Source organism: Urocampus carinirostris, chromosome 12, assembly GCF_059441175.1.
Source record: "Urocampus carinirostris isolate Australia breed hairy pipefish chromosome 12, RoL_Ucar_1.0, whole genome shotgun sequence".
Taxonomy (NCBI): Eukaryota; Metazoa; Chordata; class Actinopteri; order Syngnathiformes; family Syngnathidae; genus Urocampus; species Urocampus carinirostris.
Genome location: NC_142360.1, coordinates 13,524,165 through 13,550,683, shown reverse-complemented (window position 1 = coordinate 13,550,683; position 26,519 = coordinate 13,524,165). Strand labels below are relative to the sequence as shown.

Below are 26,519 nucleotides of genomic sequence, written 5' to 3'. Positions count from 1 at the left end.
TTTCTTCCCCCCCCCCCCCCCCATTTCATTTTTAGATTTTGTTATTCCCCTTTGTTTTCTTTCTCTGTAAAAGACTCAGCAAAACTAATAATAAAATGTCCTTTTTGTCTATGAGACTAGCTAGTTTATATACTTCCTTTTACTTTTCGGCACTCGTTTTCTGTTACACAATACAGCGACATCTAGTGGTCGAATAATGCAGCCCCCAAAAATCTGAAGAGCTGTTTGGGAGCCGAAAGAGCAGTCGCCTTACAGCGAGAAGAGCCAAAAAAGCCGGTTCTCTGAACAGAGATAGACTTCCCACTATTTAAGGGGACCATTTTTATGTCGAAAGTTTTTCTTAGACTAAAAGAAACCGCACACAAAACTTGCTGTTACTGCAAGCGTCCAGCAGGTGGCACTAATTCGCCATAAACGACCACGGAACAAGCAAGTCAATACAAAAATGAGCACTGCTTGGATTTCTTTTTTTAAATAAAATGTATGTTTCGTAATTTACTATAAACTGCCCGAGTTAACTGCAAAAATATTGTAGTATTTGGTAACACTGACCAAATATTTAAAAAAATACATTTGCTTGCTCGAAGAAATATGTTTTCTGATTTAATTATATAACATCGGATAGCACCATTGCAACGAACATTCCACACATGCAAAAACCACAAAATAAGTACCTTATTTATTAAATCTTACCACAGTAGTTCAGAATATAAACATTCTAAGGAATTGACATATTTCTCAAGTACAGTATATACAAAAGGGACAATAGAGCTTCACATATGTACAACTATAGTGGCAGTACTTGCTTAGAGCTTCGATTTTACACACCAACACTTCTTTAAATACTTGGAAAAGGGGTTACAGCAGAAAGTATGGTACTTATTTTGGTTGAAAGAAGATTTGGGGGCGGGTTACAGATGATCGTTGAAGTAGTAATTAAAGGGACAGCGTGTATTACTTGGTACCGCCTAGTGGTCAAAAACATAAATTTATTTAAAGAATAAGCAAAAAAACATGAACTATCATATAACTGTGCATTTTTAAAATACTTAAGGATTTTGTAGTATTTCTTTAGCTGTATTTCTGCAGTATTTTGTAGTATTTCTATAGTATTTTGTAGTATTACTACTATTATTTCTGCTGTATTTTAGAATTTTTTCTGTAGTACTGTACTGTTTTGCAGTACACTGGTTTTACTGTTGTGCTATTTCCGTAGTAGTAATTTTGTATTTAAGTATTACTGCAGTAATATTTTTGTACTAATTATCTAGTAGGATTTTTATTGTTTTTCAGTACGCAGTTTTTCTGTAGTATTTTCATAGTTTTACTGTACATTTATTTCTCCAGTAATATTTTGGTGGTGTTTCTGTAGTAGTAGTTTTGTAATATTTCTGTGGTTGTGTTTCTGTAACATTTCTGCAGTAGTATTTATACAGCAGTATTTCTGTTATAGTATTACTGCGATATTTCCGTAGTTTTTTTCTTTTCAGAGTAAAAGCTGAACGATATATTAGGTGCCTGTTTTCAAGCCCAAAATTTGATATTTAGTTTCTTAGTCCATTTGTAATATTTTTGTAGTATTTTTGTACTTGTATTTTGGTAGTAAAAACTACATTCTTCAATTATTGGTTACTTTATTTACTATTATCTATCTGACCATTTTTGTATGGCGGGCTTGATTAAAAGGCCTGACAGCCCACATGTAGCCCGCAGTCTGAAGTCTTTTCACTTCTCACCTTAGGGAGTTGATACAATTGTCGGCCATCTTGCTTCTATGGGTAGCCGGAAAAAGCAAAAACCTTGCAAGAGGCTTGGCCTAAATATGAAAAATGGTGCGGTTTGGTTACTTTGAGCCTCCGCAGTTTGTATTTTTTCTCCTGCTTCCGAACATCTCATTTTGATTTTGCACTATGTAATACAGCGACGCCTAGTGGTCAAACAATAGACGCTGTCCCTTTAAGAAAGTTCGTCATCATATCGGTCCTACATATATAAAAGCAACAGTACAGTATATCTGTGTAATTGAGTATTATGGTTCTTGTATTTACAGTTGTGTTGTAGCATGTCTGACAGTGTTTATCTTTTATCCGCAAAACTCGATATTTTACGGCAATATGGAACAACTCGGTTAAATCAAAGTGTGTATTTTGACTTGGGGCTCCAACTTCCTGGACAAAGCGGTGAGAATGAGGTTAAATTTGCTGTAGCGATCCGATTGGTTGACCGAAGCGCCGCGACTTCCCCAAAGAAGTCTCAGTTGAAAGTCCGTCTTGAAAACTTCCAGGAGGTCCTCATCACACTGAAACCCTAAAAACAAGATCAGAAAAATGCAAATTTTCACACGCATGTTGGGGGTCAAACTCAATTTTGCTCCGGGGCCACATGGTAGAAAAAAACAACTTCACGGGGGCTGGACTTGTCATGATTACTGATGTGACCCACCTGTGCCCGCTCATTTGGCGCCAACCGCTGCGGGCTCTGATTGGCTCCCCGTCCCTATTTAAACCCAGTTCTGTCACTACGCAGCCTTTTTGAACCCTGACTCCCACCTGTCCTGTTTTTGCTCCTGTCTGTCTCCGACTACGACCCGTTTTGATCCTGACCACGTCTGCTCTCTCATCCCGGCCTACGACCTCTTTTTGTCCCTGACTACGTCTACTCTCCCGTTCTGGCTTACGACTCGTTTCCGACCCCGACCACGCTCTCCCAGTTCCGACTACCGACCTGTTTTTCCGTCCCTGACACCACCATCACTCGCTACGGAAGATTCACTTCCGTGTTCGGATCACAGTCCGAATACGAGAGCGACTTGCTTTCTGCGTCCAGCGAACACCGGATCGTGGGCGCAGCCTTTCGTCTTTCCTTCAATAAAACTTTTGAGAAACGTAACGCAATTTGCTCCTGTTTCCGTTCTGGTCCTCACAGGACTAGGAGATGAATGACACAAAATGGGGAACTTAGCTGGAGGGCTAGGGGTCTTTTCAGAGGCTCGCAATTAAATATGATTCAGGGGTGTAAAAAGTAAATGTAAAATGTAAATGGTTTGTATTTCTATAGCGCTTTTCAAGTCACTGAAGACCTCCCAAAGCGCTTTACACTTACCCATTAACACACACTCACACATCGATAGTGGCATTAGCCACGCAAGACAACTACTTGCTTAGCTGGGGCATTAGGGGTTCAGTGTCTTGCCCAAGGACACTTCGACATATAACACGCAGGAGTCGGGAATCGAACCTGTGACCGCCTGATCCCAAGATGAGCGCTTCACCTCCTGAGCTCCTGCCGCTCCAAAGTGATTGTTTTTTCCTCAATATTTTTTCCTTGAATAAGATTTAATCTCTTGTAGTGCTAATCAACTGGGCATTTGTAAAAACAATTGAATTTATTCACAGAGTTTACAGACGCTCCCCTTCTTACGACCATTCGACTTACGTAAAACGGTAGATCCGAACATTTTTTCCGGGATGTCGGAAAATATGCGGACATTTCTGTAAGTTATATTTTGTATTATGTGCACCTTTTTCTGAGTAGAGGACAGTACTGTAGTGCTTCTTTCTGCCACTACCGGCGTGTGGCGCTGTGAGAGGTCACCCAGCATCCACCCCAAGAAGAAAAAAAACGCTTCCTCTTCTTAGTTCGTGTGTAAACACTTTATACTGACTATGTCTATACAAAATTTCCAGTGCGCTAAGAACTTTGACATTTTGATTGTTTAATATCTCGTGAATCCATTCAATATGGTTGGTGTAAAGTGTAAAGAAAAGGCGAGACGTTTCTTTTGAAATGAAAGTGGAATAAGAAAGCTTGATGCAGTTGAGAAAATGGTTGGATCACTTTTTTTCTTCCACTTTTTAGGAGGAAGTCGCCTAAATCTTCCAAAAGTAAGTTGAACTTAACTTTATTTATCTTTATAGTTAAATCAGGTCTTGTTTATTTGTATAGCAAGGAGTCTCAAAGGGCTTCACAGACCACAGAATGTCAACGCCTAATGTGTAACTTTGTTTTTCAGTATTATGCTTTATCATTCAACATGCTTTGTAACATTTTAGAGCATATTGTTTTATGAAATCTTTATTTTTCAGTACAAAACACTAAAGGTTTATACAAGTCTTAAACATATACAAACCGTAAACAAACAAAATATGGCACTGAAGCAACTTCCCAACAAATTCACCTTACGAACGATCGTCTGGATCTCGTTCCTAACTAGGGCAGTGTCTGTATTTAACGAGGGGAAACTCGCACGGACTGGAAAGTGACAAAAAACCTATAACTATAAACACTAATCTAAATTTAAATTGTCAAATATACCGGCTGGATCATTGGATGATTTCGACCTGCCGTTAATTTGCGTTAAAAAAGGTCATTTCTATCAAAAGTTGTGATTTTTTTTTAAAACTAAATGCAATCCAAATGCTCCTTTCCGCCACTAGGGGGCCAGTACACGTGTAAAATAGCTCTTGTGACGTCTGGTTCCATGTTAAAGGTGCAGTGTGTCATATAAAGTGCCTCCTAGTGGTATAGAAAACCTTCATTTAGTAAAAAAAACTGAAAAAGGGCAGTAAAGGGGTAGAAGAGCTGCGGTGCAGTCTGATTTGAGGTTGAAGACAATATTGTGCATATTTTTATACATTAATCTCACTTGAGTTGGTTTGTGTTTGTGATGCTTGTGGTGAGTTGGTTCAGATGTAAAGCTGCATTTACTCAACTGTTGAGATATACACATTTTTAACAGATGGAGAGACAAACATGAAAATCCCCTTTTTTCCATTGTTTGTAAATAAATAGGTAGGCTACAAATGTAAGCTGAATGATAAAGCAAAGCAATGAAAAACGAAGCAAAATATTCGGCGTTGAGATTTTGTTAACTGATTTGGATCACTAGAGAACACGACGTCTACAGCCAGCCCCCGAGATAAACCGAGTTTCAAATAATGATTTAAGTCTTTTTATTTTCTATTTTTTAATGAAAATGTTTACCTAAATATGGGATTTTCCCTGTTTGTTGTCATATATTTTAAAGAAAGGAACACATTTGTTTTTTTAATGTTCTATTTTTTGTTTCACCTTCACCCTTCTGTTGTCCTCATTTTCTGTATACACCCCAAAATGCTCATTGTCACAAACCCCCCAACATAAAGTAAGTAAGCAGATTATTTGAATTTTAAACACCATATTTGATATTGCTTCAAAAAACAACTTGTGTGTGTATATAGTTTTTCCCCTTTACTTGTATGGTTGTATATATATATATATATATATATATATATATATATATATATATATATATATATATATATACAAAGCTAAAGAAAAAGAAAAAAATGTGAAAAGCAGTTTTTTTTCTTTTTTTCCCCCTCTAGTCAAAAATTTAAACAGTGATTCCGTGACTATTCTAAACAAAATAAGGCCGGGGCGGTTTTGCTGAATGTTCTCTGGTTGATTAATGTTAGTCAGCAAACAAGTGTCGAGTGACTTTGGCGACATCCGGTGGATATATTTAAAACTGCAAATCATTGATGCGAGGCAGCACATTTTTCTCTTGTGTTTGTCCTGGCATTGTATAGCGGGCCAGATAAAAAGAAGTGGAAGGCCTTATTTGGCCTGCCACAGACGGCAATCAACGTCAATTTCTTCTGTAGAAAAAAAAAATAGAACGTATAAAAAACGGCGGCGGAATTTTACCTTCCATGGTTTTCTGTGCGTTCTCAGTGTAGCTGTGTGCGTCGTGCGCGACTTGACGCGCGTCCTCAAGATGCCGCAGCATGATTTCGCAGCCTTGCTCGCTGGATTCCCAAAGCTCCGCCCCCTCCGGCGAGACGGATGGACGCTCCATCAAAGTGAGGAGAGGCAACAGGAGGGGGACGCACACCACGGATGGACAGGAAGCTAAAATATGAAGCGATATTTGGTTTCACTTTGCTCAACGTGGGCCTGTATGGAGGGCCGATCCTGATATGTGTAGAAATACGTGTAGAAATAAATAAATACATACAAATATATGCCATATAAATAAATGAACACAAAAATACACAATGTAATACCTAAATATATGATATAAATGCAAACTATTCATTTGTTTACTATGCATTTTGTTATTTATTTTTGATGTATTTCGACTTGTATTTCGTCGTGTAGTTTTACATGTATTTTGATGTGTATTTTGTCATTTATATTGTCGCGTAGTGTTGTGTATTGTTTTTCATATTCTGTCATGTAATTTGTCATAAATTTTGACGTGTACGTGTTAATTTCTTTTTTCAATATAAATTTTTTCATGTATTTGGTGTTGTATTTTGTCCTGTAGTTTGTTGTGTATTAGTATCTCGTCATGTATTTTTTGAGTGTAATCTCTCATGTATTTTGTCATTTAATTATTTGTACTTTGTTTTGTCATTTATTGAATGAATGAATGAAAACTTTATTTCGAACATTATAAAATAAAATAAAAACGGGAAAAAAACAATGACTCAATAACAAAATAATGTTAACATAACATGTTCGAAATGGGGTAGTATGAAGCAGACGCTTATTTTCCCAACCCCTTCATCTTCCCTATTATTACATTCTATAGATGGCTCCACTTTTGTGTCTAAATACAACGTAATCTCAAGGATATACACATTACATAGGTCAGATATCAATAATTCTAATAATAACCATAGTCACATATTTTATACACTAATCATCGTAGTACCCATCCCTCAACGTCATAATGCCACTAGTCACCAAACATCACTGCGACACCAATGATAATAACAACAATAGCAATAATACTAATAATAACAGTTATGATATAATAATAGCAACAATAACGACAAAGTTAACCATTGTTGTAAACGCGGTATTTCCAATCTCCTGCATCACTCGTACCCCATTTTCTTCATCTCTGTATTCCGCCAGTAATGTTTTTTGTATTTAAATTTGAACACGTGAATAGTTGGACATTGTTTCATCTCGTCTTTTAAATTGTTCCAACGTTCTACTCCACACACAGACACACACATACTTTTCCTGGTTGTTCTCACCTATGGCATTTTGAATTTACTACAGCCCTTTAAATTATAATTTCCCTCCTTCCGAAAGAATAATTTTTGGATGTTTTCTGGCACTTTGTTTTTGTTGATCTGAAATAATGAATTTAGTATTTATATTTCCGTGTATTTTATAGTGTATTCTTCTTTTAAATTTTGTCATATATTTTGTTATTAATTTTGATGTGTACTTATTAACATCTTAATTTCGGTATTCATTTTGTCATGTATTTTGTGGTATATTTTGTCATGTGCCTTGTTGCGTAGTATTTTGACGAGTATTGTGTCGTAAATTTTGTCATCTATCTTGTCGTGTATTTGGTTGTGTATTTTCTTGCATACTTGGTCATTAATTTTGATGTGTTCTTTTTAATATCCTTTTCTATATTTATTTTGTCATGTATTTTGTGGTTCATTTTTTTCATGTATTTTGTCATGTATTTTTACGTGCGTTTTGTAGTGTATTTGGTCGTGCATTTTGTCATGTATTTTGTAGTTTATTTTTTTATGTATTTTGTTGTGTATTTTTATTGTTTGATTTGTCATGTATTTTTTCATGTATTTTGTAGCGTAATTTGTCTTCTATTTTGTCATGTATTTTCTTGTGTATTTTGTCATCTATTTTGACCTACATTTTGTTTTGTAATTTGTCATGTATTTTGTCAAATAATTTGTCATTTATTCATTTCGTTATTCATTTTGTCTTGTATTTTGTTGTGTAGTTTGTCATGTATTTTTATTGTTTGATTTGTCATGTATTTTTTCATGTATTTTGTAGCGTAATTTGTCATGTATTTTCTTGTGTATTTTGTCATCTATTTTGACCTACATTTTGTTGTGTAATTTGTCATGTATTTTGTCAAATAATTTGTCATTTATTCATTTCGTTATTCATTTTGTCTTGTATTTTGTTGTGTAGTTTGTCATGTATTTTTATTGTTTGATTTGTCATGTATTTTTTCATGTATTTTGTAGCGTAATTTGTCATCTATTTTGTCATGTATTTTCTTGTGTATTTTGTCATCTATTTTGACCTACATTTTGTCGTGTAATTTGTCATGTATTTTGTCAAATAATTTGTCATTTATTCATTTCGTTATTCATTTTGTCTTGTATTTTGTTGTGTAATTTGTCATGTATTTTGTGGTTTATTTTTTATGTATTTTGTCGTGTATTTTACCATTCATTTTGTGAAGTATTTAGCCATTTAATTTGTCATTTATTTTGTTGTGTATTTTGTTTTTGCTTTATCCGGGTATTTATTTTAACATGTTTATGTTGAGTAGTTTGTTGCAACAAAATGCTATTCAAATGAAGGGGCGGGTCAAACTTGCCAAGCTTTTCACCTATTGGTTGATGAATGAAGAAAAAATGGGCTATAGGTAAGAAACACAACCATCATTTGAATGACTTTTTGATATGACAAAATACTATACACGAAAAAATACACAGGCAAATACCTGACAAAACACATGACAACATAAATACAAAATTCAATAAATGACAAAATACAAAGCAAAATGCAAAAATAAACGAATAAACTGCATTTATGTAATATCTTTCTATCTATCTACCTTGTCATATCCCTCAAGAGGGGTGACCGACAGCAAGACAAAAACATACAATAACAAAGAAAATAAAAGAAAAAGAAAAAGTAGCAAAAATCACACACAAACATTTTTGGACCATGGAAAACCGAAATGCCCAAAAACCCAAACAAGTTAGGCACCTCGACACTCAAGTTGGTCATGCTTTTGTCCCTCCAGAGGAAACGGGACACAAGAAAGCGGCCATGTCACTCCAGTCAGGGTGACACAACACACTCTTTTGTTCAACAGCAGGGCCCGACAGCTTTCACTGGTTTACCCCTGCCGCATCATAGAGGTGCCCTGCCCATCCCTTAGAATACGTTCAAACATCCCACTATCCTTTTCCAACATATATTTAGGTATAACATTTATACCCATTTGTTCATTTATTTATATGGCATACTCCAGGTATTTTTTTATATATGCATTTATATCTACATATGGCAGGATCAGTCCTCCACAGACCTGTTGATATTTTCTCAATGAAGTTTACCCGTTCCCTCGTATAGATTTTTGTAGAAAGGTTTGAGCGTTTTCTCGTAGCTAATGGCGGTCTGCGTATACTTCCTCCTCAGAGTCGTCCACGTCTCCTCCAGACGTCGGATCTGAAATGGTTTACGGTGAATTGCCGTTCTCGTGTGAGTAGCGTGTGGTCGGTTGTTTTTTGCGTTACCTGCGGCATCTCCAAAGCTTTCATCAGGGCAGTGAAGGCAAAGAGGTCACCCACGGCGTCCTTCAGCTCCAATGCCACCATTACGATGCGATTCAAAGTGGAGGCGCGCTCCTCCACACTACCCGTGCAGCCCAGAATGTCCACGGCCACGCCGATCGCCATGGTTTGGTGTCTTGGTGCAAAAATGATGTTTACTTTATGCATTGTAATATTTTGTGATTTTATTGTTTTCTTTAGGAGTACTGAGGGCTTTAAACTCATAAGGCAACTGCCAGAGTTTTCTATCCCAGCCATAAGTCAAAATCACTTTACGTTCCACTTAAAACAGATTTATGTTATATTCCGGGGCCTACCGTAATTATATACTGAATTTACATTCTTATAAAGGAGAGTACTGCGTTTAGCTCTTGGACAAATTCAAATCATGTCCAAGATACGTACCGTTCCATGAGGTCCAGTCTCAGTTGTTGACCGTGCGGCAAGGTGACTAGCTCCAGTCCAGAGGAAACGCCCATTTGTCCTCTCAGCTCAGAAGACACATCGAGAATCCTCGCTACCTGCAAAGCAGGACTTTGATTTTTATTTCCCCTTCATACTCTCTTAAATTCCTATCAAATTACAGACTGGGGGCCATCTGTTGCCCTTATTTGTTTAAAAGCAGCACCTCGGCAGTAGCTCATGAGGTAAAACGCTTGTTTTGGGATCAAGAGGTCGCAGGTTCGATTCCCGGCTCCTCCGTGTCATATGTCAAAGTGTCCTTGGGCAAGACACTGAATCCCTAATGCCACCGATAAGCAGATAGTTGCCTTGCATGGCTGACGCTGCGATTGGTGTATGAGTGTGTTTGAATGGGTTAGTGTGAAGCACATTGTATAGTGCTTTGGGAGGGATTCAGTGACTTGAAATGCATTTATGAATACATTTCACAGAGCAGAGTGAAATAATATTGTGGGTTGTCATGGTTTCTAAAAATCAATGCCCCAATTACACTGAGGAGAATAAACATAATTCACTGGCAGATACATTGTAATCATCTTTTTCCTGTTTTGATCCATTTTACCTTGTTTTTCTAGTCAAATAAAAATAATAGGAATAGTAATAATAGTGATTTGAATAATCATTCCTGTATTTTCTGAACTGTAAGGCGCACCTGAATGTAAGTGGCACCTTCAAAAATATTCCTTTGTGAAATAATTTTCATATATAATGTGCACCAGGGTAAAATGTGAGAAAATAAAACGTTACCTTCTACGGCTTAAATATTAAGAAATCACAACAAAAATATAGTGATATTATGCGTGTGCTGGCATTTGTTTTTATTACAGGATGAAATGGTGAAAGTAAGAAAAGGACCATTTCAAACAGTGTCCAAATATCTATCCAAACCCCAAAATGAAAAGGGAAGAGTTTATTGGAGGGCTTCTAAGAAAGTCACATACTTGCACGCACAACAAAAGAAGCGGCAATGATGATGTCACCTAGAAGATGTCGTCAGCAAGTAGAATATTTTTAAGTTACATAGATGACCTTTAATAATTATCATTTTCCCCACTATGTTAGAAATGAGTTCTTAGAATGGGAAAAAAATCAATAAATTATAATTACTATCTTTTTTTTTTTTTACAAAATAAAACTTGGAAATGTTACTTTATTAAAGAACTCTTTTTTAACAAAATAAAAAATGTTGATTAAGTCAATCCAACTTTTTGGCATTATGACACGTTTTCTTAATACAAAAAAAAATATCCTACATTTGTTATTGCGAAAAATTTAGCTTAGAATTTTATAAAAAAAAACATGTTGAAAATAATATAAAATAAGAAAGAAATATGCTTATTTTGGGCCAATAGGGTGAGAATGTATTCTTTGGAGTGTATGAATTCATTAAGTCCAAAAAAGAAAGGTAAAAGCGACCCTGTTGAATTCAAGTCAAAGAATGTTTATGTGGCCTGTGCATCTTTCTATTTCTCAATATGCGGTTCTCAATTGACAAAAGTCTACACATTCGTGAGTTAGTTTGTGTCTTTGAACTTAGCTGTGATTGGCTTGTGCTCATTTGTCACCCTTGGGATGGATTTTTCATGCATTCGAGTAAAGTTCCGTTTGAAAATGGAAAAACAAGCGCGCTTCTATTTGCATAAGAACACGCCTATCTGTTTTCTGAAGCGCTTGTCTTGTCCTTTGGTATCAATAGCAGTCTGGGAAATGACGCAGGAATGTCCTGGAATGGCCTTTGAGGGGACCCACTTTGTTGTGGAATAATAAAAACAACACGTCACATCTGTTTCGCGGTGTCGGCTCGGTCGGCTTTCAAAGGACAGTTTGAAGGTTAAGACGCGGTTTCGAGATCGAGTTTGAAAGAAATTACCATGACGCGCAAAGGTTGAGGTCAAGCTTGGGTGTGTTCTTTCTTACCTGGCAGTCGGCCAACAGCAGGTGTCTGGCGATGCTGTGGTGGTTGTGGCTCAGCAGCAGCTCTTTGGCCTTCTTCAAAACCGACATCTCCAGCGGTTTGTTTTCAGCCGGCAGCAGCCGTGAGAGAAACTCGGTGGGCCGAAACGCCGACTGCATCTCCGCCACTGGCCGAAGGAAAACGTCGGGCATCTTATCTTCCGGCTCCTCTACCCGCGCTTCCTCCTCTTCTTCCTCACTGGAATTTTCTAAAGCCGCAATGGCATGATGGTAAGAACTTCTGTCCAGACCTCTAGTCTCATCCTCTTGCTCAAATCGCTCCACAAGACTGGACGGCGGCAGCTCAAGAGCCACGGCTGGAATGGAGTCTGGAGAACTTGGCTCACTCCATTCCAGTGGGCTGCAGGACCTGTATTCTGCAGGAGTCTGTGCTAGGCCTTCATGTTGTCCCGGCATTGCCTCAGGGTTAGGACACTGAACGTGTGGAAGTGAACGGCTTGGGGATTTTTGCTGCTCTGCATGGATGGACTTCAGGGGAGAGCCTGTGGTACAAAAAATTACATCAACTCTTTAACAATTCTAAAAACATTGAACAACAAAACCAGAGTGGACTCATCAAAAGTCACCACAGAAATTGACCCAAAAAAAAAAAGAGACCAAACGGCTTTTACTAGGTTTCAAAAACGAGGTGTGGATGATATTTTGGGCGGTGGGGCCGTGGGGGGTGGGGGTGCGGCAATTGAGCTTGGTAGTGTCAAGTACCGAATAACGTTAAAAGCTACCATGTTTTGGTTTTGAAGTACAACTTTCTAAGCGAGGACTGCAAGAGCGAAGAATTGTCAACTTTTCATGGAACTCTTGAACACAACTTGGTACATATACATTAATCCCTTTATCACATGGGGTTGAGTTTCAAAGAGAACCTGTGATAGGCGAAACACGTGAAGTAAAAACTTGTATTAGTTTTTTTACAATTATTATCTATCTATCTATCTACCCTGGTCATATCCCTTGAGAGGGGTGACCGACAGCAAGACAAACAAATACACAAAAAAAGAAAAGAAAAGGGGAAAAAAAATCCCCCCCCAAAACAACACAAAAAATTTGGCCATGGCCAAACCAAATGCCCAAACACCCAAACAAGTTAAGCACCTCGGCACCCAAGTTGGTCATGCTTTTGTCCCTCCAGATGAAACGGGACACAAGAAAGCGGCCATGTCACTCCGGTCAGGGTGACACAACACACAATTTTCTGTTCAACAGCAGGGCCTGATAGCTTTCACTGGTTCACCCCTGCCGTATCATACAGGTGCCCTGCCCATCCCTTAGAAATCCTGGCCGTCCTCTTGGTCTCCTTCCTTTTATTTCTGCCCTGTAGATCCTCTTCAACATTAGCTCCTCATCCATCTTCTCCATGTGTCCAAACCAACCGAGTACTCTCTCACCCACACGCTTGCTCAGTTCTGCTACTACTCTAGTTCTGTCTTTCACAATTTCATCCCTCAATCTATCCGATCTTGTCACTCCTGACTTACTCCTCAAACACTTAATCTCAAAAACATTTAATTTCTTTCTCAAATCTGCATTCAGGCTCCATGTCTCTGCACAATACAACACAGTCGGCACAATCACACTCTCACCCAGTCCTTTTTTGACATCCATACTCATACTCTTGTTATAATTGTTGAGTAACAATTATTATACAATTCAAAATACACTATGTACTAAAACCAAAGAACAAACCCCCATTACAGGCTCTTTTAAGTAAAAGTACCGTATATACATTTTGTTTTATACATATAGCTACTATATAATAATAATAAGAGGGGAGATTGTTTAGCCAATCAGAATGCAGAACACAATGCACAATGGGAAATCCGTGAAGTAGCAAAACCATGAAAAGTTGAACTGCATTATAGCAAGGGATTACTGTATACCTCATTGGCAGAAGAAATTGCTGATGCACTGTATTATTTTTATTGCTTAACAATATTTTAAAATTTGTTTTCAAGTGAAATTACAATAACTCAAATAATACTAATTATGATAAGAGGCATTTTGCCAATTGTTCTATTCACAAGTTGAAGTTTTGTTTGATCTTCCTAAGTAAACTGTTTTTGTATTAAATTTAGGGGAAAAACTAAAATGAGAAAAATTGAATGTTTTTTATTTTAAATATTAGTTTCTGAACTCTTTCCAGAAAAGGATTCATGTTAAAAATATAGTACATTAAGAAAACGAATGTTTTGAATGAATTAGGGAATGCACAGTACATTTTAAAGAGAATGCTGCATTTCCAAGATAATTCATTTCAATGTGACCACATTTATTGCCACAAACAACATGAGAAAAGTACTGGTAACCGTTGGCATGTACCAAGAATTGAAAGAGTATCGGTAACTGCAAATTGTATCATTCTTACCTCCCATCCTCCAAGAACAAACGGGACTTTTTTCCCCATGAGCGGAGTGAAGAGCGAGTCGTGACGGGCTGAGGCAGGTTGGCTCCGCAGTGTTCGGGGGTAGCCCAGGTACCTGAAGGCCGGGGAAGCGAGGAGAACGCGTGGACGGAATCTTACTGGGTTTGGGTGGAGGTTTGGGACACAGTTGGCTGTCGGAGCCTCGGATTGGTTGACCTAAAAGGAATTCAGAGGTTTTAGAAGAAAATTACACAATTTCACTTCACTAGAGTTGCTTGGCTTATGAAAGAAGAGAAGAACAATGATCATTCCGGGGTCTTCTGTATCAAAACCTGACATGTACTGTGTTGTCTTGCTTTCTTGTTTTTTGTTCAGTTAGAGTTAGTCTTCCATGTATCCTACATCGTCTTGCCTTTACACTTAGTTCAGTTAGAGTTAGCTAGTTTCCTTACATATCCTATTATTCTATCAACGTTTGGGTGCATGTCCTGCCTGGTCTTTTTTCACGTTTTGTTTAGTTAGAGCTAGTAATGTCTCAATATATTCTGCGTAGTATTGCTTTCCAAAAATACTTTGCGTTGTCTTTCTTTCTTGTCTTTGTTCATATTGATATTGATGTTGACGTTGATATGGAATGGTCATTTCTTGGACCGCGTTTCCCAAATTTGAGTGTCGCACAGACCACCTGTATTAAGGAGATAAATTACAAATCTCACCCAGAGTAAAACCTGACTTAATGACGCTTGATGTCTGCTTAGAACTGTTGTGTTAGGGTGTGTTAAGAAGAAAAATTCTGATTTATCCCTAGGAAAATATAAGTAAAAGTTCAATAAAGAACACACATCAACAAAGACTAAAAACCAATAAAAAAATCTAGTGTTTTCCAGTAAAACATCTGCAAGGATTTTATGGATGATAATGGACAGTACATAGTAAGCTTGAGAAATTAGAAACTACTATTATGTGATGTGTATGGCAAAACAATTATCCATCCATCCGTTATCTGCACTGCTTATTCTCAGTAGGGTCACGGGGGTGCTCAAGCCAATCCCAGCCAACCTCGGGCAGTGGGCAGGGGACACCCTGAACTGGTTGGAAGCCAGTCGCAGGGCACACAGTGACAGACAACTCACTCGCTCATTCACAACTAGGGACAATTTGAACCGGCCTATTAAGCCGACATGCATGTTTTTAGGATGTGTGAGGAAACCGGAGTGCCCAGAGGAAACCCACACAAGCACGGGGAGAACATGCAAATACAGGAAGGTTTTATCCCATGACCTCAGAACTGCGCCGCGGACGCGCTAACCACTCAGCCGCTGTGGCGCCCGCAAAACAATGAGACAGAAAAAAATGAAGCAGAGTAATTCAAGGTCAATATTATTCGATTTCCTGACGAAGACAAATAAATTGACTTTTCAAAATATATAATGGTCAATGACACTTAATGAAAAGTAATTAATCTGCCCCAACCTGCAAGTGGATCCGCCAACCTCCGCGCGACCGATGGGCTCAGCAACGGCTCGCTTCCGGTCCGAAATACAGGAGACTTGCAATTATGGCTGAAAAGGTGCAGAGGGTCTGCGTGCTGGGGGCTCTGGGGTTTGGACTCTGAGTGGTAGATCCAAGACTTAGATAAAAAGCTACACATCAATAGATACAGATTGCCTAGCTCTTTGCTCACCAAGTGGAAGGAAGCTCTCAGATTGATGCATTTTCAGCGGACGTCGCTTTTCTGGAAGTTGGTTGAGACTTGCTGGCTGACTTCCGCAACGGTCCTTCAACCTTAGCAGATGCAAACTCACAATTATTATGAACAACCGGACAGACTTTGGGTATTCTGATTCTGTGGTTCTTGGCCATTTTTCAATAATGAATTAGTGAGATCAGTGTCTGATTCCAATAAGAAAAACATCGAAAAATAAATATGAACCCCTTGGGTTTGGTCACATTAAGTCTTTGTAGTTTCTATTCTATTTTATGATTTTTAACACTTGTTTAGGATTGCAAGACACAATATAGTGAGATCTAGAGGTCAAATAATATGTAATGCCCCTTTAACAAAAAAAAGTAACAAACTGTAATTTTCCCTTGATGATTTAAAAAAAAAAATCCCATGTACCCTAGGGCACATATGTCAATGTCAATGTCAAGGCCTGCAATAAGGTTTTTTACAGCCCCTAGGATTATCTTGATGTATCATATACAGACGCTCCCCTACTTACGAGAGTTCGACTTACATAAAACGGTAGATACGAAACACATTTCCGGAATGTCGAAAAATATCCGGACATTGCCGTAAGTTAGAATTTGTATTTTGTGCACCTTTTTCAGAGTACAGGACATTACTGTAGTGCTTCTTTCCGCCACTACTGGCCTGTGGTGGCGCTGTGAGAGGTCACCCAGCATCCACCCCGAAGAAGAAAACCGGCTTCTACTTCCTAGTTCGTGTGTAAACATACTACTGTATTCTACATCTCTAGCGCACTAAGAAATTCGACATTTTTATTGTTTAATATCTCGTGCATCCATTCAATACGGTTGGTGTAAAGTGTAAAGAAGAGGCGAGCATTTTATTTTGATACGAAAGTGAAATACGAAAGCTTACCACGGAGAAGGACATCTTGGAGCGCATCTTCCAAAAGGAAGTTAAACTCAACTTTGTTTATCCTTATCGAGCATATTAATTTATGAAATGTTTATTTTTCAGTACAAAACAATACAGGTTACTTATACAAGCCTTAAACATACAAAATAGAGCACTGAAGCAACTTACGAACAAATTCAACTTTGTAAGTAGGTCAGTGTCTGTACCAGAAATCATTAAGGTTTTTTTCTTTCATTATTCGTTACTTCTCCTTGAACAAAGTATTGTTTATGGTTTATACATCTGTGCACTTTATTTACTGTATTTGAATTTAAGTGAATGATAGAAAATTGCAACTATTCTTTTTTCTTTGAAAAAAATTGAGCCCACTTATGCTAAAATACAAACAATAGACCACTGGTGGTGCCTGAATAATACTGGCTTCTTACATTCAATGTTCACTTTCAGGGAATTGTTAAAGGGACAGTTGTAAAGATTAGGGTTACCAGACTAGATGTCACAGTATTGTGTAGTAAAACCCGAAATGAGTGCTAAAAATTATGGAGACCCAAAGTGACCAAGAAGCACATAATTTTTTCCTTTTATTGTCTGTCACAAGGTTTGTGGGTTCCTGTAGCAACAAGATGTCAGACAACAATGTCAATTCATTCAAGGTGAGCTTCATGTTATGACAAATAAATACAAATTCCTCCACCAATAAGTATGTTCAAAATGCACTTCGATATGATAGTTCATGTATTTTTGCTTATTATTAAATCAATGTATAATTGTTTTGATGAACTATGTTTTTATGGAGGCACCAAAACATACACACCTCCCCTTTAAAGGAAATATGTATGTTTGTGCCTGTTGAAAATTAAAGATGAGTAACAGCAACATATAAGAAAATAGTGCTTTATTTGTCTATACATTTTTCATATAGGTTCAATTCGGTTCACCCGACGAGGCTATGCGTCATTTGAAACATTTAAAACATTCGAACAGTCTGGGTCTCGGTTCTTTGCCAAATTCTTTATTTGGCTATCCGTCAGTTTGACACCCCTGCCCTAGGGTACATAAACTCTATTGGACTAGCACGGTTCTAAAGAAACAAAGCATTGCTAGCATTGTTAGCGACAGACCTGAGTGGGCTTCCCCTAGCCGTTCCGTTGCTAATGTAGTGAGCGCCATCGTATGCGCAGTTCGTGTTGTCGTGCAAGTGTCCGTTGCTGATGTTGAGGCTGAGCCGCTTTTGGCGCCGCCGTTCCTGTTCTATCGACACTGCTTCTCGATGGTTTCCGGTCAGTCCGTACTTTTGTTCCAGGAAGCGCAATGGCAATGTACGGTTGATCGGCTGGAATATGATGGCGCCGACCACCTGTCAAGGACACAGCAAATTAAAGGTAAAGATCGGGCCGAAAAAAATCTAGCCCGACCCGACCTGGGCCCCCGGGTATTAAAGCAAGACCCGGCCCGAGCCCAACCAATTAACTTGATAAGCAGGATTGAGCCTAACATTTTTATTTGTGGGGACTCGGGGGGAGGAAAGGTTATTTATGATAACATATTAAAGACTGTCCTGCATGCGCCAAAAAGGACATGTGACATCACATGCAAAGCGGTTAGTGTTTAGGGCCGTCCGTCATTTTGATGGATGGAAAATCGGGCCATAAACCACAATAGAAGTACATCCTTAAAGGTGCTGTCCGGAATTTGAAATTTTGTAACACTCTTCCGCCATCTCCTAGCTTAAAGTCTGTGCAATAACCTGTACAGCCCTTTGAGACTCTTTGTGATGAAGGGCTATACAGATAAAAATGACTTGACTTGACTTAAAGTCATGATTGCAGCCTCAGTCAGCTCATTCATCAAGTGCATGCATTTCTTAGACACGCTCAAACAAACTCTTCGTTTTTCATCTTTTTTACGTTTGGTTTGGCGTTTGGACTGTTTTCAAAATAGGTATTTTCTTACTTACTTTCATGCTACACTAACAAAAAAACTCCGATGATGAGCATAAAGTCAATTTCCAGTCAACTCCCCCTTCACAGACTTTCCTTCTATCTAATAAATTGCACATTCTGAACAGTGTTGCCTTAAGTAAAATAAAAGCAAAAAGGTGCTGTGAAAATAATATAAAATATAAAGGCTCTTTGAACTCAGGTGGGCATTGTAAACACATACTTAAAAGGGAAACTATTTTACTTTCAACTTTTTAAGGACACCTTAAACGATGCACTCCACCTTAGGTATCTAGAGCGGCACTTTAACATAAAGAGAGGCAGAGAGACAAAGAAGAACAATGACAGGTGGATAATACAAAAAAACGTCAGCGTAAGAGCCACACCTGACCTAGGCTTAATAAAGGTATTTTAAGCCTGGCCCAGGCCAAAAATTCGAGTCGGGTGTGGCTCAGACTCGGGCTTAGACTCACCTCTGCCGAAAACCAGCTTGAGTTTGTTTGTTGACTTTTATCAGGTCGTGTTTTCAACTCACCTGGGAGACGGGTTTTCGGTTGCCGACGTAGTATCTTATGAGCGCTGGAACACTGTCGAAAGCTTCTCGTTCTACACGGTACTCCACTCTGGAATAGGCTTCATTCAGCATCACCACCTAGTGGATAAATAATGACAAGGTTCTCAAAATGTAGTAAGTAACAAAACCACATTGCTATTCCTAACAGCGTTTCATGACAAGATTTATGAAAGAAACAGAAGTACTGAAATGCTCAATTCTCCCCAAAATGCCTAAAATCACAAATAAATCCAAGGTAAAGAAAATAAGCTAACAATTACATAAAAACAACAGAGCATATCTGCAGCCATTAAACTGCACTACCTAATGTTTAAATCATTTGAAATAGTTGTAGTTCAGACTATAATGAATCAACCAGTGTGCTGAGGCCTTGCCTAGTGCGTCACAGGAAATTAGTCAATTTTATCGTTGCAAAACATGCCATTGTTCAGTAGCTTTCCTTCTTACAGTGACCAGTAACTGTAACATTCATCCTTATCAGTAGGTGGCAGATGACCCCTACTTTTTTTTACTATTCTAATCATCTGCTCATTGAGTAGTACAGGGGAATTAATAGCTTATTTTGTTTTATAAAGCTGTTTAAGATTGTACTCTGAAAAATAATAAAATAAACAAATACAAAACCTTCCCAATAGTTTTGCTCATTTTAATTGTTTTGTTATTTTTTTTAAATCTATCCAAATAAAATTGAAAAAAAAAATGTTTTTTGACCAACTGGCAGAAACTGTTATTGTTATTGGTGTTTCTCTAGAAAGATGAAAGATGAAAATATAGTAAAACTTAAAACAAATGGGTTTGAAATTTGGTAAAATCCCAAATTACAGCAAAATTATTAACCAAAACGAATAAACTGTGTCATCTCCTGGTGCCAGGAAATATTTGTAAACAATTTCGCGGGCAGTGTGTCTCAAGATTTTTAAAAAATGTACCCTGGCTTAAAAAAAGTTGAAAAATAATTGATTATACGGCAATTTACTACGGTAGATTTAAATTATCACCCAATAGTTACAAAGTTGTTGCATTTGGCTCATTCACTGCCATTGAAGTGTACAGCCGTCAATAGCACGAAAAAGTTAATGCTCAAATTGTGTATATTCGACATTGGCAGAAGAAGATAATCAAGTTAGTCATAAGCTCTGAGTATATATATTGCAGCAGCATAACGGCTACCATTGCGAAAATGACATAAAGTCAATCATTTGTGTTCAAATATTTTACACTGGATGTACTTTATGATCGATAAAAATTTCCTAGAATAAATTTGTGTTTGTATGTTTTATTGTTTGCAATTAACATCGTAAGCTTAGAGACTTACTGATTAATTACAGTTTTTATTTTTGGATAATTCAGCTTTATGTGTGAGCTAAAATTACTTCATCACCGATTCAAACGTCATTAGAAACAACAGAAATACAAGGGGATTAATAAAGTCATGTGATCATTTTCTATCGTTTCACTCTCTTGGATTTCTGACATGGGAAATAAGTAGAAAACCCCTCTATACACACACAAACTGATTTTGTCTTACCCTTTTGTTTATTTTAAAATGCTGTGCTGTGTTCCGCCATTGACAAGTTAGAACGTAACTTCCAGGACTAGACAAGGAATCGCGGATCAGGAAATCGCCGTCTCGCTGCACAAAATTTTCGGCGACCTACAGGATGAAACAGAAAGTCACTGCATACACAAGCTTGAAAGCTTGCTACAGTTTTTCCTTCTTTTTTTTTAAATGTAAAAACCTCACTTATGAAGATGATCATAAGAAAATGTAGGAACAGGTAAAAAAGCAACAGGAATCATATTACTCGGATTCAAACTAATAATGATGAATTATAATAATTTAAAGAATTATATTGGCTTCTGTGTGCATCTATATGTTGAAGCCTTCTTCTTTGATCAAGTTACGTCGATGCAAAAGGATACCTGCCGGGGTATCGTTCCATGGTACCACGCGTGACTTCTGGGCTCTTCGGAGTTCATCTTCAGTTCTTCCTCCAACTCTTTGCGCAGCTTCTCTGATGGGCCCTCCAGGATGAAGTGATCCTGGGAAAACTGCAATACCAATATATAAACACAACATGATTATTATTATTTGTATTGTTTTTTATTGATTTTCAATGTACTTTTCAGTCCAAATATGAAAGTGCTTGTCTGCAAACGATAACATACAAGAGTCAAACAAACGTAGACAAAAATCTTGTACTCAAGTGATTTTATAAACAACAGCAATAATACAGAAAAATACATCATAGTACATGGAAACAAAATTGTGCATTCAACCACACTTGCTGCAAAACTTTTTGAAACTTTGAAAAAAGAAAAGCATCTGCTGTTGGTTGTGACTTGAGCAACCTGACACCATTATGCATTCATGTCCTCCAAATATAAACAGACACTGTGTAATATATGACCGCTAGATGTCACTGTATTATGTAGTACAGACGCTGCCTGACTTAAGGACAATCGTTCGTAAGTTGAATTTGTTCGTGAGTTGCTTCAATGCTATATTCTGTATGTTTATGGTTTATATAAGTATATTTAAGGCTTGGATAATTAACCTGGATTGTTTTGTACTAAAACATAAATATTTCACAAAAGAATATGCTCTATAAAGATAAATAAAGTTGAATTTAACTTACTTTTGGAAGATGCGCTTCAATAGCTCCTTCTCCGTGGTAAAAAGTGGCCGAAAGAAAACGTTCCGACCATTTTCTCAACCACATCAAGCTTTCTTATTCCACTTTCATTTTAAAAGAAACGGCTTGCCTCTTCTTTACACTTTACATCAACAATATTGAATGGATGTACGGGATATTAAACAATAAAAATGTCAAAGTTCTGAGCGCACTGCAGATAGTATAGACAAAAACAGTATAGAATGCTTACACACGAAATAGGAAGAGGAAGCAGATTTTTTGGGATGCTGGGTGAACTCTCTGGTAGTGGCGTACAGAAGCACTACAGTACTGCCCTGTACTCGGAAAACGTGCATACAATACAAAATCTAACTAACAGCAATGTCCGGATATTTTTCGACAAAAATATTCGTATCTACCATTTTACGTAAGTCAAATGGTCGTAAGTAGGGGAGCGTCTGAACAATCGAAAAGGAGTGCTACAAGGCACAAGGGAGAATTCAAACTATGGAGACTTAAAGAGATCAAAATGCCCCATTTTTCTTCTCTTTTTTTTTCAGCCCAGCCTTTCACAAGATTTTTGGGGTACCCTGAGCAGCAAAATAACGGACAATAATGTCCGCTCCCTCCTGTTATGTAAAAAACAAAAACAAATTTCTTGACCTTACAGTATTAAAAAAAGTTTACATGATAGTTCCTGTATTTTTACTTTTTATTCAAATCAATGTGGGTTTTTTTTTACCACTAGGAGGGGCTCAATCATAGCCAATGGCCCTTTGCCATTGGAAAATCAACTGATCAATGACACAACTCTTAACTCGGGTTACTTGTATTTCAAAACACTGCTGCACTAAAAAGTTCGAGTAAAACAAATGTGTTTTCCTTTAAAGGTTAGCATGTTAGATAAAAGTTACCACTGTGTATTTAGCGTTCAGGGACACTGTACATTGGAGTGATTGTGTTCTCTTTTTGTTTTACTGTACTGTTGGCAAAAAACAGATTTATGTAATGTGTTTTACATTTTGAAAGAAAACCACTAAAAATACTCCATACAGAGATTTTGTTTTGTCCTTGAACATCAGATATGATTTGTCACGTTGCAACGTGAGTGTACAAACACACATGCCACAGTCATTCAACACCAATTTTTAGAGTGTCAGATCATGTCAAATGCCCAAGTTCCTGACATACTTGAGACTACAAAACGTAGCCAGCATTATCACTTACGTGGAAGCTTTTTGGTCTCTGCATGGTTCGGGCGTACTACCATAAAACTGTCACAGTAATCTCAGTTAAAAACTCTTCAGCTTCCTTTCTGACACTCACATGGTTTGTTTCTGTCAGGCAGGATGTTTGAGTTTACACCGACTAACACACACCCCTTTGCTGTCGCCTGAGGGATTTTCCCTCCTGCCAGGTTTTCCAAAACGCAACAACGTGAGAATGACAAACGTCTTAGCCCCTACCAAGACCAGTCCTCCAACACAAACACCTGCAGAACCTAAACATAAACTTGGGCCCTCGAAAAGCTAACGCAGCATTTTTGATATTATTATTATTGTCAACATTGACGGGATAGGTTTCAATTAAAGAAACAAACATAAACAGATCAAGTTTCATATGCTATTTTAGTTTCAATTTAAATAATTCATCAAAAGCAACTGTATCATGTGTAAATGTTTCTATTGGAATTCTCAGAGGCATTTAGGCTTCCTGTATGAAAAGAACGTCTTCATTTGATCAGAGTTGGGAGAGTAACTAGTAACCTAATCTAATCAAATTACTTTTACCAAAATAAATAATGTTTGATTGTATTTTAATTGAAGTTATCCATTTATTTTGGTTCCAACTGAACACAGAAACAATTCATAGAATCATTCTCTTACTTTAAAAGAAGTTTATAGTTTAGTAGACACTCAAAATAAGGAGAGAAGACATTCATGAATTCTAAACTTGCAAGAAGAACAGGAGAGGACTGAACCAAAAAAAGCCTCAAGATGCAAAAATTCTATCTGGTGTGACGGTGACGACCTTTTCTTTCTATCAAATCTCCTAGGACCAAGGTGATAGGTTAAAGCAGGGTTTGAGAACCTTTTTGATTAAAAGAGCCATGGTAGCATTTTTTTTCTATCATTTATTTTAAGACAAAATTCCCAAAAAACACCAAACCCTCTCTTGAGACAAAAGCTAGTTATCAGCACATTTTGTTTCACTGTGTGGCATTTGATGATTTCCTCGTATTGATGAAGGAGCCTCTACCCTATATCAACAAATATACCACCTAGAATTTGTCTCTCTCTCGCAGAAGATTATTGAGGGTCATTTTGACTGTAATTTTTGTCGCAAATAATGGTTTCAAAACAAGGTGCCAGCATATTTCTTTTTTAAAGATGTCACACAATCCTGCAAACTAGAAGGATATGGATGTATTTAATGGAGAGCTTGACTTTTATTTTGCAGAGTTCTTTGTTATTACGCATTGCTTACATCATTGTCACAATTGGCCAATGATGTTGCTGTTTTCTATTACCACACCCCTTAGAGCTGATTTGCTTTGATTGGAATTTGCATTTTGAGGGATTTTGCGGTACAGTCCTTTCCTATTCTTGCAATTTCAAAATTCATTGATGTCTTCTCTCCCCTCTTTGAGTGTATACTAAACTATACACCTATCAGTAATCTATAATCATTCAATGTCCGTAGTTTATTGTGAAAGGGCTTAACATCACTTGATATATTTCATTTAAGGTAGGAATCTAACAATTCAATATTTTTGGTTCCCATTAGTGCTGCTGCTTCTGAAGTACAGCAGAGTGTGTAACACAGAGTTGTCCAAAGCTCAAGAGCTTACAATTGGCCCCTCTCGCTTTTCAAAGTGATATGATTAGCTTGTGCGTGCGCCAGCTCGAAATGGAATCATGCCCCCCTCTCTCCCCTCAAAATCTTTGAAAGCAGGTAAAGTAGCTAACCAAAAGGTTGGATCATGTCACACACGTGACTTGTGTTGTTGTACCAACATTTTGGAATCTCTTTTTCTGAAGTCTTTCCAATCGAGTCCTTGGCCTTATCTACATAAGCGCATGTGACAAAACAGCAATTCAATCAGTTTTGAGCCGTGGCACTCAAGAGACTAATCAGAGTGAGGCGCATGGACACTTACTATTGCATGCTGGGTAAATTCGAGAATTGTGCAATAATTATACAGCGACTTTTCCCAAAACGCTTCACTGAGATCTAAAGAAGAGCCCGTCAAATATTAGAATAGCTACATTTAATGAATTTATTTTTTCAATCATTAGACTTAAATGACTAGGACAATTTTCACACTGCTCTGTATTGTATAAAGTGTGTTTACAAATGAAGGCAGATTAAATTCAACACTTTAAAGACTTTTTAATGCCTTTTGAAATCAAATTTAAGACTAAGTCAACAAACAAATTTAATTAAAACAAACAAAACAGGGGCAGCACGGCGGCGCAGTGGTTAGCGCTTGTGCGGCACAGTTCATGTCATGGGAACCTGTCGTGGGTTCAAATCCAACTCCAGACTTCCTGTGCGGAGTTTGTATGTTCTCCCCGTGCTTGCGTGGGTTTCCTCCGGGCACTCCGGTTTCCTCCCACGTTCCAAAAACATGCATTTCAGGTGAATTGGCCGGTCCAAATTGTCCATAGGTGTGAATGAGTGGATGAGTTGTCTGTCCCTGTGTGCCCTGCGATTGGCTAGCAACTAGTTCAGGGTGTCCCCTGCCCACTGCCCGGAGATGGTTGGGATGGGCTCCAGCCCCCCCGCGACCCTAATGAGGATAAGCGGTATGGCTAATGAGATGAGATGAATGAGATGAGACAAACAAAACAAAAAAACACTACATACTTTAGAAGCAATTTTAAAAAAATATATATTTTTTTTAAATCATATTTTGGTCCAGTTGAAAACTTTCCATCAGAAAAACATAGCCCTCTCAAATGTTTTAGACATAGAAAAGAAGAAATAAAAAGGATGTTTACAGTACTTTCTGGATCCTCAGTCAAAAGTGGAAGATAACTACTAATTCTGAAGAACTGTTTTGCTACAGGCAGCACAGCGGATGAGTGGTTGGCACGTCCGCGGCACAGTTGTGAGGTCATGAGATCGAACCTTCCTGTGTGGAGTTTGCATGTTCTCCCTGTGCTTGTGTGGGTTTTCTCCGGGGGCACTCAGGTTTCCTCACACATTCCAAAAACATGCATGTCAGGTTAATCGACCGGTCCAAATTGTCCCTAGGTGCGAATTGGCGAGTGAGTTGTCTGTATCTGTGTGCCCTGCGACTGTCTGGCTACCAGTTCAGGTTGTCCCCTGCCCACTGCCCGAAGATAGCTGGGATGGGCTCCAGCACCCCTGCGACCCTACTGAGGATAAGCGGTGCAGATAATGGATGGATAGATAAATAAGCCAAACCAATTCAGAATAAACTATTGTAGAAAAACCCCTGAGCTAATCTTTTTCAGTAATTTTTTTATTTATTCAATAATCAAGATAAATCCAGATAAAATGTGGATAGAGTTTGACTATTTTCCCCTACAATTTTTAATAGTGTCCTAAAAATTGAATGAAAAGAGTTGTGTTGCTCAAGTGTATGTGTGAGTACCACACAA

The 26,519-nt window shown here is 37.9% G+C and overlaps 1 protein-coding gene across 3 annotated transcripts in view; it reads right to left on the bottom strand.

Annotated features, from left to right (window-relative positions):
- Positions 1-660: 660 nt before the first annotated feature.
- Positions 661-26,519, bottom strand: part of bcar3 (BCAR3 adaptor protein, NSP family member) — a 104,858-nt gene continuing 78,999 nt past the window's right edge. For all 3 annotated transcript variants that reach the window (XM_088348870.1, XM_088348871.1, XM_088348872.1), the window contains 13 exons: positions 21,176-21,304; positions 20,781-20,906; positions 19,214-19,330; positions 17,860-18,095; positions 15,815-15,915; positions 15,604-15,741; positions 14,134-14,346; positions 11,715-12,253; positions 9,741-9,856; positions 9,300-9,471; positions 9,120-9,231; positions 5,689-5,892; positions 661-2,307 (listed from right to left, as the gene is read on the bottom strand). In XM_088348870.1, the coding sequence (XP_088204996.1) occupies positions 2,129-2,307; positions 5,689-5,892; positions 9,120-9,231; positions 9,300-9,471; positions 9,741-9,856; positions 11,715-12,253; positions 14,134-14,346; positions 15,604-15,741; positions 15,815-15,915; positions 17,860-18,095; positions 19,214-19,330; positions 20,781-20,906; positions 21,176-21,304 (2,382 nt within the window). In that variant the 3' untranslated portion in view covers positions 661-2,128. The remainder of the gene's footprint in view (positions 2,308-5,688; positions 5,893-9,119; positions 9,232-9,299; positions 9,472-9,740; positions 9,857-11,714; positions 12,254-14,133; positions 14,347-15,603; positions 15,742-15,814; positions 15,916-17,859; positions 18,096-19,213; positions 19,331-20,780; positions 20,907-21,175; positions 21,305-26,519) is intronic.